The 17574-nt window shown below is 37.4% G+C and overlaps 1 protein-coding gene across 12 annotated transcripts in view; it reads left to right on the top strand.

Annotated features, from left to right (window-relative positions):
• Window positions 1-17574, top strand: part of Lmo7 (LIM domain 7) — a 197565-nt gene that overhangs the window by 93566 nt on the left and 86425 nt on the right. For all 12 annotated transcript variants that reach the window (XM_047552078.1, XM_047552079.1, XM_047552080.1 and 9 more), the window contains exon 4: window positions 9261-9367. In XM_047552078.1, coding sequence (XP_047408034.1) covers window positions 9261-9367 — 107 coding nt within the window. The remainder of the gene's footprint in view (window positions 1-9260; window positions 9368-17574) is intronic.

Raw genomic sequence — 17574 nt, forward strand, 5'->3', positions numbered from 1 at the left:
AGCTTGGTAAATTTAAGGAAAAAAAGTGAGTAGTGTTGATTTTAGATGATGTTCCCTGGCAGCATTGTGGAAAGATGATTAAAGAGACAGTTTGTCAGTGTGATTTTTTTTTTTTTTTTTTTTTTTTTGTCAAGAAACAACACTAGAAGCCAATCTTGTCCATGAGAAATGAAGTGCTCAATTTTAATGAACCGATGTTTAAATTCATGCAGACCTAAGTTACGCTTCTGGCAGTTTGTCTTAGGGGTTTATATTATCCTGTTTATGTTAAAAAAGAATGAAAACATGGGAAATACTGTCCAATTTATAGCTGTTGTAGCAATGCAGTTTATCTAGTGTATTGGGTATCAAAATCAGGAATTAGAAATGATCTGGATGGACCCAGGTCTCCAAAAGAATATTTATCAGGAATAGATATTAAGTGTATTTTAGTTGGAAAAAAGGTCATATGAGTCCAGAGTGGTTTTATGTGGTCTGAAAGCTTAATCTTATATTTTAAGCCCTTATCCAAGAACCTCACTGATAGGATCACATGATTTTCAATTCAGATTCTTCTGTATTCAACTTATCTTGCTTGACTAGACTATGGTTCATTTAAACTCATAGATCATTCTCCTGTGAAGTCTGAAGTCAGTGTCCCCAGGTCTGCTCCACAGAATCAGTTAACCACCGTATAAGATAGATGCCACAATGAAAAGTACCCACACCTGTAACAAGAGAAGTTAAGGGGATTTCTCTCAATTTATGGTCCACTTACTATATGCTAGAAACTCTACCAATCATCTTGTCTTTTTATCAGGAAACCCTCCCAATAACCCTGTAATCCTCATTTTATGAGATCAACATTAGTGAGCCTTTGAGTGATAATTGGTCACACCTAGAGTCCAGCATGGAGGTGCAGATGCTTCATGCTAAGAAGGGAGAACATAACACACGGGACCTGTCTCTAAGGAGACATGGAATATGTGGCAGGTAGAACAGTGGTCTTCAAAGATGACTGCATTATCAGCCACAGAAACTGTGACTGTCTTACAAGGCAAGGGAGTATTAGGTCGTGAATGGGAGTAAGGTTGATCATCCATTGACCTTCAGATGGTGAGAGTGTCCTGGATGATTCAGGAGGGCCCATTGTCCTCAGAGACATCTTTATAAGAGGAGGAACTGAGCTTCAGCAGAAGGAGATCCAGACAGATGGCAGTGTGAGAAAGACTCAGCCTGATGCTACTTGTTTTGAAGATGGAGGAATGGAACCATGTGCCATGGAATGTAGATGTTTTCCAGAATCTGAAAAAGCAAGGAAATGGATTTTATACTAGAATGCAGTAGAAGGACAATATCTCCATGGATATCTTAATTTTAGCCCAGTGAGACTGATTTTGGACTTTTAATCTTCAGTATGGTAAAATAATAAAATGGATTGTTTTAAACCACTAATTTGTCACAGCAGAAATAGAAAACTAATACAAGGGTTAAGAGCGTAGATTCAACTTTGGATTGTACAGAAGTTAGCGAGGGGTGGGGTGAGACGGGTGGGATTGGGAAGAGTGGTAGATTAAGACAGACATTATTACCCTATATACATGCATGAAAAAATTAAAAAAAATATTTATCACTGTCCAAAAAAGTTAATGAAAATAAATAAATAAAAGTTAAAAAAGAAAGAGCATAGATTCAAGAGTTATATGACTGTATTTGAATCCCAGTTCCACAAGTTAATGTATGATCTTGGGCAGGCCATATAAGCTGCAGTTTCCCTATGTATAATATGGGGACAGTGAGACTCCACAAAATTTTTTGGATGAGAATTTGGAAAAGATAATTTGTTTAAAGTGCCTCAGTTTTCTCTCTGACATAAAGAATTCAATAGATAGTAGCCTGGGAAAACTAGCTATTCAGTTGAAGGGCCAATTGGGATAATACAAGAACTGGAAAGCGTCACTTGAGGGACCAGATGTGTGGAGAAAACAAGGGACATTTAAAGAGATGATGTGAGGAGCATGGAGGGTATTTGAGGAAGAAGAACTGGTGAGGTTGCTGAGGGGATCATGTCAGAGGTCAGATTCAGTTTGCATTGTTAGGTAGGTAGGTTTAGGATTGATCAGTGTTTTACATTTACAGGGAGAGAGTCTTTGGACTTTCATGACACAGGAATGACTGAAAAATGAGTCAGCCCCATGAAGCAGCAAGTCCCTTGGCCTGGAAAAGTTGTAATAGGGCTGAGGATCCAGGTATATCATCTGTAAAAGTGATTCCTAAAGGGTGGGTGGATGCTGCAGGAAAGGAGTGCCAATTCCTAGTGGGCTCTCAAGTGTTGCCATGTAGTTTTCATTCCTTAAATATGCTTTATTGTTCATAAAGTCTGTTTTAGCATCATTGTGACATGGCCCTTTTTTTTCTAATGTTAAGTGCTTGTTCTACTTTGGAGCACAGAATGTGGATAATTTGAGGACAGAGTTTTTAAGCATCTATTTCAGTGCTTTTTAAAAGAGTAGGTGCATTTTAAAATTTCTTCACTTTCAATGTGAGGTTTAAATTGAATAAACTGAAATACTATCACTTAGTTCATGTTGCAGTTTGACAAAGCCTGTTATTGCCCCTGTATAGTTAGTTAATTGTAACCCAAGTTAATTAAACATTTCAATAACTAACCTTTACCAGTCACTTGGCCCTTTTTTTAAGGCTTTCTGCTGCCCCGACTTGCCAACTCTCAGCTCTTGCTTGGTGTGGTGGTATTTTCTCCTGCTCTGCCAGCAGCACTGGCAAAAAATCAGTCACCACCCTGCTGGCATCGTTACCATGCATAATCTCCTGGGCCCTCAGTGTCTCTTGGCAGCTCCTTTTTGCTTTCATAATTGGCCCCTCGTCCTATTTTCATCAGTTACAGAACTTCACCACTCTCCTGTCCTCGACTCCCTTGCTATCAGCAATGACCAGACCTTTTTCTTTGTGGAGAAATAGATAACCAAGGAAAGCTTTTTTAAAAAAAGATCGGAGCAGCTGCTTATTTCTCTCACAATTAACTCTTAAAGTTGGATTTCTGATGAATGTTTACCTATATGTTACAGTCATAGAATGTAGGTGTGACTTGACAGATTGAATTTATTATTAGCTCAACCATAAGACAGAGGATGACTTTGCCAAAATAATAAATTAAAAAACCAGTGCCAACTGATCAGATTGTGACTCAACTGCTTTCTTAGTGGGAACTGTATAATTATAACGCGAGTTGGAATATATTTTAGTTACTTTTCTACTTAGAATTGCTTTAAAATAACTCCGATTGATCCCTTAATATTATGTGAATGGAGTTCAAGTACTTTTGTAGACGATTTGTCTACTAGCAAACTCCATAATCCCTAGGTGACTCATGTTCAGAGTAAAGAGAAACACTGCTTGTTATGATTTGTATATCAGATGTCCCCCCAAAGCTCCTGTGTTAATGAAGAGATAGTCAGAGATGAAGTGATTGGGTTTTGAGAGCTGTAACCTACTCAATTCAGCCTAATTTGAATGAACTGACTGTGGGTGATAACTGTGGGGTGGGGTGTGACTAGAAGAGGTGAGTCACTGGAAATGTGCCTTGGAAGGGTGCATCTTGCCCTGTGCCCCCACCCCACACTTCCCACTGCCATGAGCTGAGCAGCTTTCCTTCACCACACTCTTCCATCATGATGTTCTGTCTCATTTCAGGCTCAGAGCAATCTAATTGGCTGACGATGGACTGAACCTCTGTAACCATGAGCCAAAATATACTTTTCCTCCTCTAAGTTCTTTTTGTCAGTTATCTTGATCATAGCAACAAAAAACCTAACTAACACATGGCTATAAGTCCTATTTGATAATATTTATTCACTTTGTTTGCCAAAAACAGTGTTGTCTCTGAAGCCTGTGTCATGGGGGGGTCTCCTTCCTGTGCCTGCTGTGATGCAGTAGGTCTGGGATGGAGCTTCAGATTGTGCGTTTCCAACAAGCTCCCAGGTGAGGCCAGTGCTTCTGGTCTGTGGACTTGGTTTTCAGTAGCAAGTGCTAGGGCTACAGTTGTGTATCATCAGCCTTACCTGAGAGATGACTGCATGGTCCCATCTCGTGTTTTGATGTGGCTAGTTGGGGTTCAGTGTCTGCAAACCATTATTTTAATATATTGACTCAGTTGAATTTCTTTGCTTCAAAGGGTATCTCCAACCTCTTGATTGCTGACACATAACTGCTGAGATTTTTAGCACTGTCAGTTTCAGGGGAAGAGGCAGTGACTGGGGTGGTGCATCACAAATAGGAAAGAAATTGGGATCACCAGGTCTCTTGGCCGCAGATTAAATTGATCTACATCATCATGTACTCAGGTTCAGAGGGATTAACAATCTCTTTCTTTATTGAATTTTTTTTGTTTGTTTGTTTAAAGTAGACACAGGTCCTTTCTGGGAATTGCAGGCCAAAATAATCATGAGAAGTGTATTTGGTTGATCGATGGGGAAAACTTCTAGATAATACTTACTACAATCCTTGACTCTGTATACTCAGGAAGCTTGCAGAAATGGGTCTAACTGGTTCAGTCTTCTTAGTGGACATAGGATAGACTGATATACATGAGGAACACAGGAATTGCTGGTGTTAAAAACAGGCTCTTTAGTCAGTAAATGTTGCTCGAATTGAGAGTTTTCAGGCATAGATCAAATTCAGAGCATTGGCAGGAAAACAAGTTCTAAAGATGAAATTGAGGGTGTGGTTGTAAAATCCTAGAAAGATCCAAGTAACTTCCTAGAAAGATCCAAGGTGGTGCCTGGGAAATCTGTCCAACCCAGCAGAAGGCTTCTAGAAACTTCAGGGTATGTCCCTTCATCTTCTCAGAAGACCCATGTAGAGAAGGACTTCTCTGGAGATTCATGGGTGTGACTTTTGTCTAATACAGTGAAGTCCAGTGAGATTCACAGAAGATCTATAGCATCTTTAAGAGATTTATATTTGCAGAAACACTGCCAACTTAGACTGAAAGAGATAGGATTATAAAATCAAAAGTTCTTTAATTCCCCAAACCTCTATGGGAAAGATAAGAAGTAGACTGAGAAATCTATACAGCTGCAAACACAAGCTACTTTTCGAGGAAAACGGAAGATGATTTTTACCGTAGAATGAAGAATCTTGAGGGTGGGTCCCAAACCCAGAAACTCTGCAAGACCCTGGACTGTGTCCTAATAAAGGAACTTCTAGCCTGTGCCTTATGGAATTTGAGAATTCTCATTGGATCAGTGGCTCCAGTGTGTCTTTCATTTCTCCATACTTTGAAATGGACTATATATCTACCTGTCTCACTGTTGTATACTGGGAATAGGAGAGGGTAAGTAATTTCTTTTTTATTTACTGATAATCAGGTTGAGAGAAGCTGTACTCAGGATTATACTTAAGGAATTACACCTCAGGAGACTCTTGCTGCACACTGAATTGGACTTAGATGATAAGATTCTGGATTTTGATCTCATCTTTTAAAGAGATGAGAATTTTGGGGGACCAAGGGGACAGTATTGAATTTTGTATCTGGGAAAGACATGGATTACTGGGTTCCAGAGAGTGAAATGTGGAAGCCAATCCTTGAGTATGCCCCTAGTGATTCTCACCTGGTATTCATGTTCTTTTATAATTTCTGCATTGCATAGGGCTGACCTTTAACCAAGAGAATATTAAGCACATGATGGAATGTGTTTTCAAAGGGTAAGGCATAAGACATTGCACTTTCATCTTGCTCTCTTGCATCACTGCGTCTATCAGGCAGTCAGATGGAGATGTCCATTTGGTAAAGAACCAAGGTTTCCTATCACTAAACAGTCCTGATTTTCCACCTAAATGAGTGAACCACCTTGCAAACAACTCCAAGTCCCAACATAGCCTTTAGATGACATCTTAACTACAACTTGATGAGGGATCCCCCAAGTCAGAACAATCCAGTTATGACCTGTTCCAAATTTCCAATACTCTGAAACCATGTGAAATCATAAATGTCCATTGTCTTAGGAGGCTAAGGTTTGGAAAAATTTGTTATGCAGCAATAGATAATTAATAGATGTACTCTGCAGAACCAATACAAACCCAAGAGTCTTTGTAGATTTATTTTGATTTCTTTATCATAGTTGTTAGTTAGCATTCAGTTCTTGATAATTAATCAGGGGAGATGATTGATAATGACAGGTAGGGTGGAGTTTGGAGAAAATATGAAAATCTTGTTTATATGTCTTTTAAGAAGCCACTGTTAGTACTGAAAGTGTAGGGAGTAGACGTTGGCTTATCTTATGTAAGTTGGGTTATGAAGTATTTATGTGACAAGATGGGATAGAGAAGATTGGGCTTCCCTTCCCTTGCAGAGAGGAGTGTTTGTCCTTGTAATGGGTTACAGATCTATACTCTACTTGATAGGGAAAATGAGGCCAGAAAGATAAACTAAGATTTCCAAAGCCATGCAGTTGGTGGGTGGTGAACTAACTTGGAGTTCTGGCTACCAGTCCAATTAAATAAGATTTGTATCCATTTGTCATTGATTTTTACTCTCATTTTTCATAAGTTCAAATGAAAACTATTCCAACAAATGAGGACTACTTTCCTGGGTATGGCTGGATATGGTTTCCTGAAGTTTCAACAGACATGAAAATTTATAGTTTTGTATATCCACTGAGGCAACTGTTTGCCTGGGTCCTTTGAAATAGTAAAAAAAAAAAAAATTAAATAAAAAAAAAAAAAATCAACAGTGGGCTAAAGTCCAGTAAGCATTATGTAGATTACAGTTCTGATCTTAGTCCAAACTGTTCTTGCTGCATAGGCCCTGTGTGACTTTATTTACCAGGTTTTTCTACTTGAAGATTGAGTCTCATTCAGCCATTTAAAAGATACTCTGCTTTTTGGTTCAGACAAAGGCTTTACATAAGACTAACATTTAATCGTTAATTGTAGTTTTTCTTGAATAGTGTCTCTAAGTGTAGTCACTTTAGATTTTAAGTGGTTTCTCTTTAAATTCTTAGATGGGTTTTGAGGAATGTGTGACTTTGTCCTTGTCAACCTGTACATACTGTCAACAAGATGAATGTTGTAATACTTTTATAAAATATGTGAAGCATTGTTTTGACTTAAAGTTCCGTAAGTTTACTTTAAGTTTAAAGTATTATAATATGTTAAAACATTAAGTTTCCTTTTGCAGTGCTAGAAATTGAATCCAGGGCCTTTCATAGGCTAGATAGGTGCTCTACCATTGAGTACTTTATAATACCAGCCCAGTACTTTATAATACCTTAAACATTCAGAGCTAACTTAAGTTGGTGGGAGGACTTCTATCAGTTTAGTTTTCCTGTTTTCATATGCAATTGCTTCCTGCAGAATTTGGTGTATTGGTGAACTAAACTGTTTGTTCTCCTCTGCTCCTCAGTGGCCAGTTTTAGACCATAAATGTGTATCATCTGCTAATTATAGGTAGTATAGTTTCTAGAAATTATGTGCTTAACAGTAAAATTAAGTTATGTTCCTCATGGAATTTTGCCAATAAATTATTTCTCTTTTTTTCTATTAAAGTCACATTCAGTGCCTCTCATTGAGTTACTCAACTTTTTTTTTTTTTTGCTGGCGAGTGGGTACCAGGGATTGACCTCAGGGGCACTCAACCACTAAGCCACATCCCCAGCCCTATTTTGTACTTTATTTAGAGACAGGGTCTCACTGAGTTGCTTAGCGTCTTACTGTTGCTGAGACTGGCTTTGAACTTGAGATCCTTCTGCCTCTGCCTCCTGGGCTGCTGGGATTACAGGTGTGCACCACTGGGCCCAGCCGAGTTACTCAACTTTTGACTTAGAAATTTCTTTAATCTTTGGGGTCATCTTGTTTAAAATGATCCATGGATTTCACATTCTAACTTGGTAGTCTGCAGTGCCTTTTACTGAGAACATACTAGAATAATCTACCACCTCTATGAATAGTGATTTTGTAATAATGCCCCTTACTTCCCTAGCAATCAGTATTGCTTTTTCTTTTATTACACCTTCTCCTGCACTTTCCCTAACTCTCCTCACTCTCCTGGAACCTAGCTGCTCAATTTGCCTCTTATCTCTCCTTCCTTTTTCTAATCATTCCCTCTCCCTTTGCTACACCACTCCTATTTTCCTTCCTGTGGGAATGAGTAACTGTCTTCTGCAAGTGGCAGTTGTCTTCTGGTCCCTGAACCTCAACTCCTGGAGAGGGAGGTGAGGTTTCAGGGAGGCAGACAGCATAGTGCAGGTGTTGCCCACATGCTGAAGTGGACCAGCGGTGAGTGTTGGCTAGTGGAGAGGCCATTCCCTTACCTGAGATCCCCTACAAAGCAAAGGCCAAGGGCCCACACAGGTTCATCTCACATGAGCCCCATAAAGTCTTTTCTTTGTTAAGAATAGTAGAGATGAAGCCCAGGCTAATTTTGGTAACCAAATGTGTGTGGTTGATATGCAGCCCCTTGTAAAATAGGATACATAGTAGTCCATGTTTGTACAGCAGTTTATATTAATGAAAAGCGTTGGTTTGTGAGTGGAGGGTTTGGGTTTTGAAATTAGATATGAGGGCAGCCTTGGGTAGATTTTCTTTTCTTTCTTTCTTTCTTTTTTTTTTGAAGGCAGCTCTTTAGACAGGTGCAGGGAGTGAGTAATGTGCCACTCCTCAACTGTGTGATTTAGCCAATGAGCACCCAGCTTCTCCTTGGTCCTATAGCATGGTTTCCCTGTCCGTCAAGAGCTGGCTCGGCAACCAAACCCAGATTCCAGGTGTGGTATTCCACAGTCGTTCTGTAATTTGTAATCATAGAAACAGAATGTTCCTCCTCTTATTTCTTCCTTGCCAACAGTTTCTGGGTGGGTGAATGTCAGTAGCTGGAGTTATTTTTAAAGAGGAGAGGTGAGGCTTGTCGTGCGAAGCTGGGAAGAGGGCGTTTGTTTGCAGAGCAGAGCTGACATCAAAGTGTAGATTACTGCTCAGTGGCTAGGCACTTGTCCTATAACAGGTAATGTTTAACGTGCCAGTCACAAAGATCACAGAAGCAGTGTATGCTTGGGCATAAGATAGCACTGCCTTTTATGCTCTGGAAGACTGAAAGGCTACTTGTGCCCATGTATTTTTTTTTTGTCTGATATGCATTTGCATGGGTCTTGCTGCTGCCTCTTTTGCTGACTGTAATTGGACTTTGAAGCTGTGAAGTTATATCATAAAAATTTGTAACCTTTGAGAACGAGCCCGGCTAAGCATTCACTTTCCAATTCTTTTCACAGGATAATATAAACGTATTTTTGAAAGCTTGTGAACAGATTGGGTTGAAAGAAGCCCAGCTTTTCCATCCTGGGGATCTACAGGATTTATCTAATCGAGTCACTGTCAAGTAAGTTTCATTGGTTTGTTATATATATTTTTAAACTTAGGGCTTTCAGCTTAAGTGAAAATAATTGCTGAGAGCTTGTGATTACTGAAAATTTATTCTCTGTCTTCCTGTGTTCTCATTCCAGAATAGATTATTTAAAAAATGTCTCAGGGACTGTGAATGTGAAATTGTCTGTAATTGATAACTTATCATGGTCTTACTGTAAATCTCGGTAGTGACCAAAGCGGTAGTTCATATTTTAATGCTTGTCCAATGTGGTAGTGTTTGGTTGCTCATGGTGAGCATATTCTTTATGCTTATCAAGTGTATTCAGATATCATGTTATAGTTTACAGAGTAAAAATAATTATCTTAAGGTAGTTTTTCATATATTCTGAATTACAATACATAAAAATTTTGTGGTAACGTAAAAATTAGAGTTGGACAGTGGTGAAAGAAACCTTGTTAGTATTTGGAAGGCAGAAGTGCCTGGGACCAACATTTAATGCCTGTGACCTTGTCAGGTGTGGTTGCTTTTTTAAAAAATGAACTGTTTCTCACTCTTTTAATAGTTTGGACCATAAAGCCAAAAGTAAGCTTTGAAAGCATGTATGCAGGAATACTCTTGAATTTTAGGTGGAAAATGGTGTTCATGTGTGAGTGTATGGTTTCAGGAACTCTAGTTTTAAACTCTTCTGAGATTGTTTTTCTATAAATCTAATTTGCTTCCAGGAAATCAGTAATAAAGTCCCGTTGCCAGATAAATGTGACAGGAAAATTATTTAATTTTGTAATGATAACTACCTCCATACTAGGGCTTTTAAACCTAACTAACATTTTTTCAAGTGAGGAAATACTTAGTTCTATCTGTAGAGATAATGAAAGTGAAAAAATCAGTTTCTACCGATTCAAAGATTTAGTTTGTGTGGTTAGTAATCTCTGGATAGTGACTTCAGTATTTATTAAAAACTGACTATAAAAATCTTAAATATGGCCAATTTTTTAAATGAAGGAAAATAACTACAAAAATATTTTTGATAGTATACAGTATCTTCTAATAGTACAACCCAAAATCTCAGGTAGCATTAGTTTTTAAAGTCTAATAATCCATATTTTTAAATGAACAGTTTCAAACCTATCTGCTTATGTATCTCTCGAATGTTTTCCTGATTCTACAGCAATGCTATGTGCATGGCAGGGAGGGGTTTGTCTGCAATTCTGATTAACTGAAAGGTAGTTGAGATCCTAAGTTTCATTACCGAAGTGTTTCCTTTTGTAGTATGTGAGCTGTTTAATGTCCATGAAAAAAATTTTTAATGCATTTGTTTTATTTTTGCTAATCAGCATATTCTTTCATATCTGATAGGTAGAAAAACTTTTGATCTTTAAAGTCTTCTTTTGCTTAAGTTGCTGATGTCCATTAAGAATATATGTGCTTTCCTCTGAAATCCTATTGTTTTGAAACTCTGCAGCTTATATTTGAGTAGGCTAAGGAATAGGTAAAACATGTTTGTTGGCTCCTAATTTCAAGCATGCTATGTACCAACCTTTCTTGGTTCTTGTTTCATGTTTTATTGAGTCTAAAATGTTTAAGGAAAATCAGTATCTGGGCTCAGCCTTCAGTGAAATTAAATTACTGACAAAGTGAAACCAGGAGGTCACGTAGTTACAGCTGTAGTAAGAAGTATGCAGAACAACTTGTTTCAGTGGAAACCACAAGTCTATCAAAGCAAGGTGTGCCTCAGTCTTTCCAGCAACAATGCCTGAGAGAGAACTTTGACTTTGAGTAAGAACTTTTCCTCTGATCGTTGTCTTGTTAGACGAAGGGATGACTGCTTGGCTCTGGGTCTGCCATAGCTGAAACCCTGGAGTCTCCCAGCTGAGACCTAAGGGAGCTGGAAAATGACTTCTTTAAAGATACTGGCTAAGCTCTTATGCCCCGAGATAGCATTTTTATTAAAGGAAGCAGGTTTAAAGCAAAGAATTGCTTACTGAATAGTAATGTATTGCTAAGTTTTAGTTTTTATTCTTATGTGGAGGCTCTCATAGGTCAAATATTCTCCTATTATTATTATTATTATAGATTAAAGGACTTGGTTAGGTCAGTGGTTCTCAGTTGGAGGCAGTTTTGCCTCCCTGGGGACACTTGGCAATGTCTGGAGATACTTTTGGTTGTCATAGCTGGGTAAGGATGTCATAGGCATCCACTTGGGTCAGAAATGCTAAAAACCCTTGAGTACATAGGACAGTCTCCACAATGAAGAATTTTCCTACTCCAAGTAATAATGCTGGAGTTGAGAAACTGGCTTAGAATTCCATACTTATTTCCTCTGCCAGCAAAATAGCCATGTAGAAATGAAGGATATTTATAGTGACAGACTTTGACACATTCTTAAAATGCAACTACTTATAGTTATATAGTAACGTCTCCATTTTTGTGTTGTTTATTATCTATTTTAATGTGAAGGCTCATTGTGATTTATCTGAGCATGCGGTAGTGTTATTTTGCTCATCTGTACATTCAATTGAACTGACATGGGGCAAACTCTTTGATTATTTTAAATGTTCTGTCATTACTCAGCTGCTCAGGTTGCATCTAAGTGCGTAGACCCGTCACTGGCCTCATTGCAAGTGCAATGTAACCATGCCATGCTGAGAGCAAACAGGAATGGAGAGTTGATAGTCTCCTTTATGCTGGTGAACTTGAGGTGCTTTTTGTTAGTGGGTGGAGGGGATTAATATGGAGTGGGTGTGTGCAACCTGGGAAAGTTGTGTGTGTTGAGAATGAGTGGCAGGAACAGAAGCAGTTGAAGAATTATTGCAGCAGATAATTTCAATAATTCAGACCCTTAAATACAACTACTTTCCAGCAATTTGAGATCTAGAGTTTAACTTTTCACAAGTGAAACAAAACGAGAGTACACATTATACATCTGTAATTATATATACTCACATGTGATCTGATTTTCTAACTGAGTTATTTTACATTACGGGAAGTAGTAGTTTGAATGATTCCATTCATTTTGGTATTTCATCTATTCAAGAGTCAATTGTCACTTTAAATTTTGAGATCTTTGATTTAACGGATAGGATTCATCTTTACTCTCTTTCTTCCCAATAGCAAATTCATGATTTAGTCTCCAAATAGTAAATGGAGGTCTGTTCCATTCTGAGGCCATGAAATTCAGCTTACATTGTTATAGCTGTTTACTAAATATCTTTCACTGAATTTAACACACACAATCCACAGAGAATAGGTGGTGTGACCTCCACAGGGCTGTCTGTGCACAACTTCTGTTAAAGGTCTGTAGGAGAGCAAGCACAATGACCACAGGCACATGCCACGGCACACTGGGGACCTCTGATAGCAAGTGTCATTCATGATCTCTGTGGTGGCATCTGGTCATTAAGAGAGGCACAGAGCAATTGCTTATAGCAAAAAGCAACTCAGCAGAGTAACCCAGTGGTCTAGTATTGGAGTACTCAGAGTTGGTAGAAAGCTAAGGCTTAACATTAAAAGTTTTATTTTTATATGTTTAGCAACTTGTCTTAGAAACTAAATCCTGTATTTAAACTGTTGCTCTAACCGATTTATATCAAAATTAAGTTGAGAATTTGAACAGATTGTAAACATGTTTTTTTCTTTCCACCCCCTTACTATTTCAATCTAGCTTTTTTAGCACTTCTTCAGATACATTCTGTTCATAATATAATTACAGGATGGCAGTTTTTTTGAACACAACATTTCAGTCAGGCAAATAAATTGTTTTCTGGTAGAGACTTACTTCACCATTATTTAGGGTATTAATGTTTTAAGTATAAAATGTAACTTTAATAAACATTGATTTTGACTAAATTTTTAAAATGTATTAAAGTGAGGGTATAGAAATTAATAATCGGTCTTTACATATACTAGTTGCCAAAGGAACAGTGGTTGGAAGTAGAATTAGTGCTGACATCTTCCATCATGAAAATAAAGGGGACTAAAAATGGTATTTTAAGGATGGAAGTGTTTCCAAAGCTTCAAAAGGGTGCTTGATTTTGTGGCAGTACTGTCACTCATTTCTTAGGAATCAGGTTCCCAGATGGCACCCTGTTCCAACAGTTTCTCAAATTAAGCTTGATGGTTGTATGTGTATTAAGGTTTATTCATGTAAGTAAAAATACACTTATTTTGAGTTCTTTAATTTCTACACTTCTCTGATTTAACCTGTGTTTACATTTTTTTTGATTCCCCAAATCTGCATCTTCCAAATGAACTTTTCAACATCTTAATTAAAAAAAAAAAAAAAAAAAATAGTTTCATGGTATCTAAACTTGGCTCTGCAACTTGAACATGGAGAACTCCACCTGCCAATTCATGTTATTATTTTCAAATGTTCCCTTACTACTATCTTGTGAGAAGGGAAAACAGAAACGAAACTCATTGTACTATATACATTTCTGTCCCATTCAGCCATTCTCTGGTAATAGGGATTTACTTGGAGTGGGGCATGAATTCTTCCAGATGTCTGAGCTTCTGTTTAAGGCTAGTGGCAAAAATGTGTGGCCAGGTTTGTAAATGCTCTTTTAATTGCAAAATTTGACCATCCAAGAGTCTCAGCTGCAAAGAAAGGTTGTGGAATATGAGGCAGGTCTGATCCTGGGATAAGCTATAGTAGAACTGAAATTTTATTTATATCTGTTTCTTGGTTTCAAGTTCTTAATCTATTTTTCAGATACACAAGTTTCTAGATGCCAACTCTCCTTACTGAGCTCTCCACTCCTTCAAACTCCAAAAAACCTTGGGGCCTGATTCTGCCTCCTGCTGGGTGTGACTTCATGCTGGGTCTGGCCAGGTCTTTATCTTTAGAAGTTACCTCACCTATATTCATTGCTTCAAAGAGTCTCACTTGGAGGCTGATCTGATTAGCAGTTGACATGAGTCAGTTCATGGGAAGATGACAGGATGACAGTAACAGTTCATCACTTCCCCTGATCAGATAGCATTTGTTTTATATCAAGACACTCCAGAGGGTTAAATCAAAGAGATAGTTTTGTGGAAGTCTTCTTTCTTTAAAATTTTGTCTGTAGGGCTGCTTGTGCTGAATGAATCCAACTTTTAAAATTCCATGCTCTATCATATCTGTAGTTCCCTGAACTGTTTTTGAAAATATAAGTTACATATTTAACTAGAAGTATTAAGTAACTAGAAGTATTAAGCATCCCCCCCCCCCCCCTCGAGTTTCATTTTGTATTCTGGCCTGGTTTAACTGATCATTTGTGTAAGGATGGAGGTGGTGGGGTGTGTATGCTTGAATCTCTTTCTGGAGCTACAGAGTAGAAAATGACAATCTGGGGAAAGGAAAATTTGGTTTTAGAGAAGTCACTCATTGTCATCTTCTATGTGACAGGTACTTAATGGAATACTGCCCTCAGTGGGATTCACATGATAGTTGGGGAGATAGCTGCATGAATTACCACTGGAACACATGTGTAAAGATAAATGCACAGGATTCTCTAGGAAGAATAGATAGAAATGTACAATTGTTTAAACTTTTAATCAGAAAACTTCTAATTGGTGACACAGTGGCTTCAAACCACATTTCTCATCTATGTGTAACTTTTCTGAGACTTGAAACTATTTGAGGGCAGGGAGCATGTATCATTTCCTTTTTCTCCTTGATACCTGACACCATAGGTGTAAATGTTTCTTTGAAAATTGGATTTTAATTTTGAAGACTTCCTGAACCTTTTAAAATCAAGCTTTGAAGACATGGAGAAATTGATAGTGCTAAGTCTTCATCTTTTTGTTCTTATCATTCAAATGCAAAGTAGATCTGGCAAAGCAGTCATTGAACTTTTGGTTTCAATTGCCTTTCACTTATCGTACTAGAGTAATGATATGGTGTTACAACACAATACGAAACTTGTACAGTTTAAAAGAAGAGGGTTGGTTTCCTCTCTGTGGTGAGTAATAATATAAAATATGAACTTTGCACCATGTGCCTTTCAAAGTAGTTAGTTGAAGTTTCAATAAATTCTTATGTTGATGTATAAATGACAAACTAATTGGTTTAACTGACATTGGAAAGATGTATATTTACACACATGTTTACATGAAATACTAGAAATTTTCTGTTTTTCTATCATGATTACCAACTATTTATTATCTTTTGAAATAAATCTAAAACGTATGCTTCAGAATTTTGGGTGAAAAAATGTGATAATATAAGTAGTTGGAATATTTTGTAGAAGCTCCATGGTGAGGAATAGAATTTTTGAAGAACAAGAAACTGTAGTATAGGACTTTTCTAATAAAGAGTCATTAGTATTATTTTAATAAGATGTTTTACCAACAATTTTTCTGTAAACCATATGCTTCCATATCAGTCTAGCTGCTGTGGTGCCCCTTACCTTTGTTTAGCATTAAACACTAAAGTACACCTCTCACCCTAGTCACACAAGCTCTGAATCTGGCATAATTAAAAATATTTTGAAGAACATGAACACAAAGAAGCTTGAAGAGATGACTCTACTTAACCCCAGGCTGAGTTTCAGTCACTTCCCCCTGAAATGGAACAAGAACATTCCATAGATGCGTAGCAATTTGTGGTGGACAGACGCATCTTGGATGAGAGCAGAGATTTGGTATCCCCTGATGTGAGTTTAATTGCATCCTTTTTTTCTTGGTAACTGAATTCATGACCTTAGAGATGTTGCTTTCCTCTTCATGATGAATTGATTTCTCTATAAGTTCAATATGGCAAATAATTGTTGACTGCTTGGTCTGTGTCAAGCTCTGTGCTAAGCCCTGGAAGTAGATCAGTAAATAAGACAGATATTAGGGCTGTTTGTTTGGAACTCATTGAACAGTTCCTCTTGGTTGATACCCCTACCTCATAAGAATGTTGTGATGAGGGCTGGGGTTGTGGCTTAGTGGTAAAGCACTTGCCTGGCATGTATGAGGCACTGGATTTCGATCTTCAGCACCATATAAAAATGAACAAAGTAAAGTTATTATATCTATCTACAATTAAAAAAATTGAAAAACACAAAACAAAAAAGAATGAAAGAATGTTGTGATGATTAAATGAAGTCATGTATGTAAAGTATATGTGCCTGGCATTGTAGTTAGTGCTCAGTAAACAGTTTTGAGTAATTATTGTTAACATTTTTATAACTTGGCCTTCCTTTTTTTGATCCTGTGAAGATATGTGTACCTGTAGGGAATTAGGGAGGAAAAAAATCACCCCTGGTTACTTAAATTGTAATTATAAGCTACAGGACTTTATTTTTAAAATTTTTATTTATTTATTTATTTGTTTTTTGCGGTGCTGGAGATTGAACCCAGGGCCTTGTACTTGCAAGGCAAGCACATTACCAACTGTGCCATCTCCCCAGCCCCAGGACTTTATTTTTGAGAATATAGGCTATGCCAGTCTTAATGCCTTCTCTCTCTATTGGGGGAAGATATTAAGACAGATATGGTTTATCTTTTGACTTTTATGCTTGGTTATCTTATTACATATTGTTGTTGTTAGAACAGAGGCCAGAGCACAGACAGCTATGTTTATTTGCACTTGGCCCTGCATATGTGGGACCAATTCAATTTTATTAACTTTTTCCAGACTTAATTTTTTCCTGTATTTTCTGACACATTTTAAGCATTTTAACATGTATTTAAAAAGTTTTATTGCTGTGTTTTAAAAAAAGAACACACCACAGAAGCACTTTAATGAATTCAGATGAGGTAGTCTACAACACTAATCTAGATTCAGAGCTTTCACTTTGTTGATTGGCATATTTTTATTGTTCCCTGTTTTCTCTTTTATGTATGTGAAAAGTTTTTTTCATCATAAAGAGGTGATTCTTTAGATAGATGAGGATAGAACTTATCTGAAAAGTATAGAACACTTTTTTTGAAATAGGTACTTATAGACTTGCCTTTGCTGACCTCAGATACACACCACAGCCAACTTTTTTTTACTCAGAAAAACAAACAAACCAACCAAAAACAACTTAACTGATCCTTTTGGGCATCTCATATTTGTCCATCAAAAGGCAACTATACTAACAGCATAAAAAGTCTCAATTGTATTAATGGAAGCATGTGGTTTTTACCCTAGGTGTTAAAAATTATAGATAGCAAGAGGCATTGTCTTTGACATGAAAAGACATGCCTATTATTTAGTTCTGGTTTTACTTGTAAACAATGAGAAAAGGTCAAGATACTAGGAGTATATTTTT

The sequence above is a fragment of the Sciurus carolinensis genome, chromosome 5 (assembly GCF_902686445.1).
Source record: "Sciurus carolinensis chromosome 5, mSciCar1.2, whole genome shotgun sequence".
In the NCBI taxonomy this organism is placed as follows: domain Eukaryota; kingdom Metazoa; phylum Chordata; class Mammalia; order Rodentia; family Sciuridae; genus Sciurus; species Sciurus carolinensis.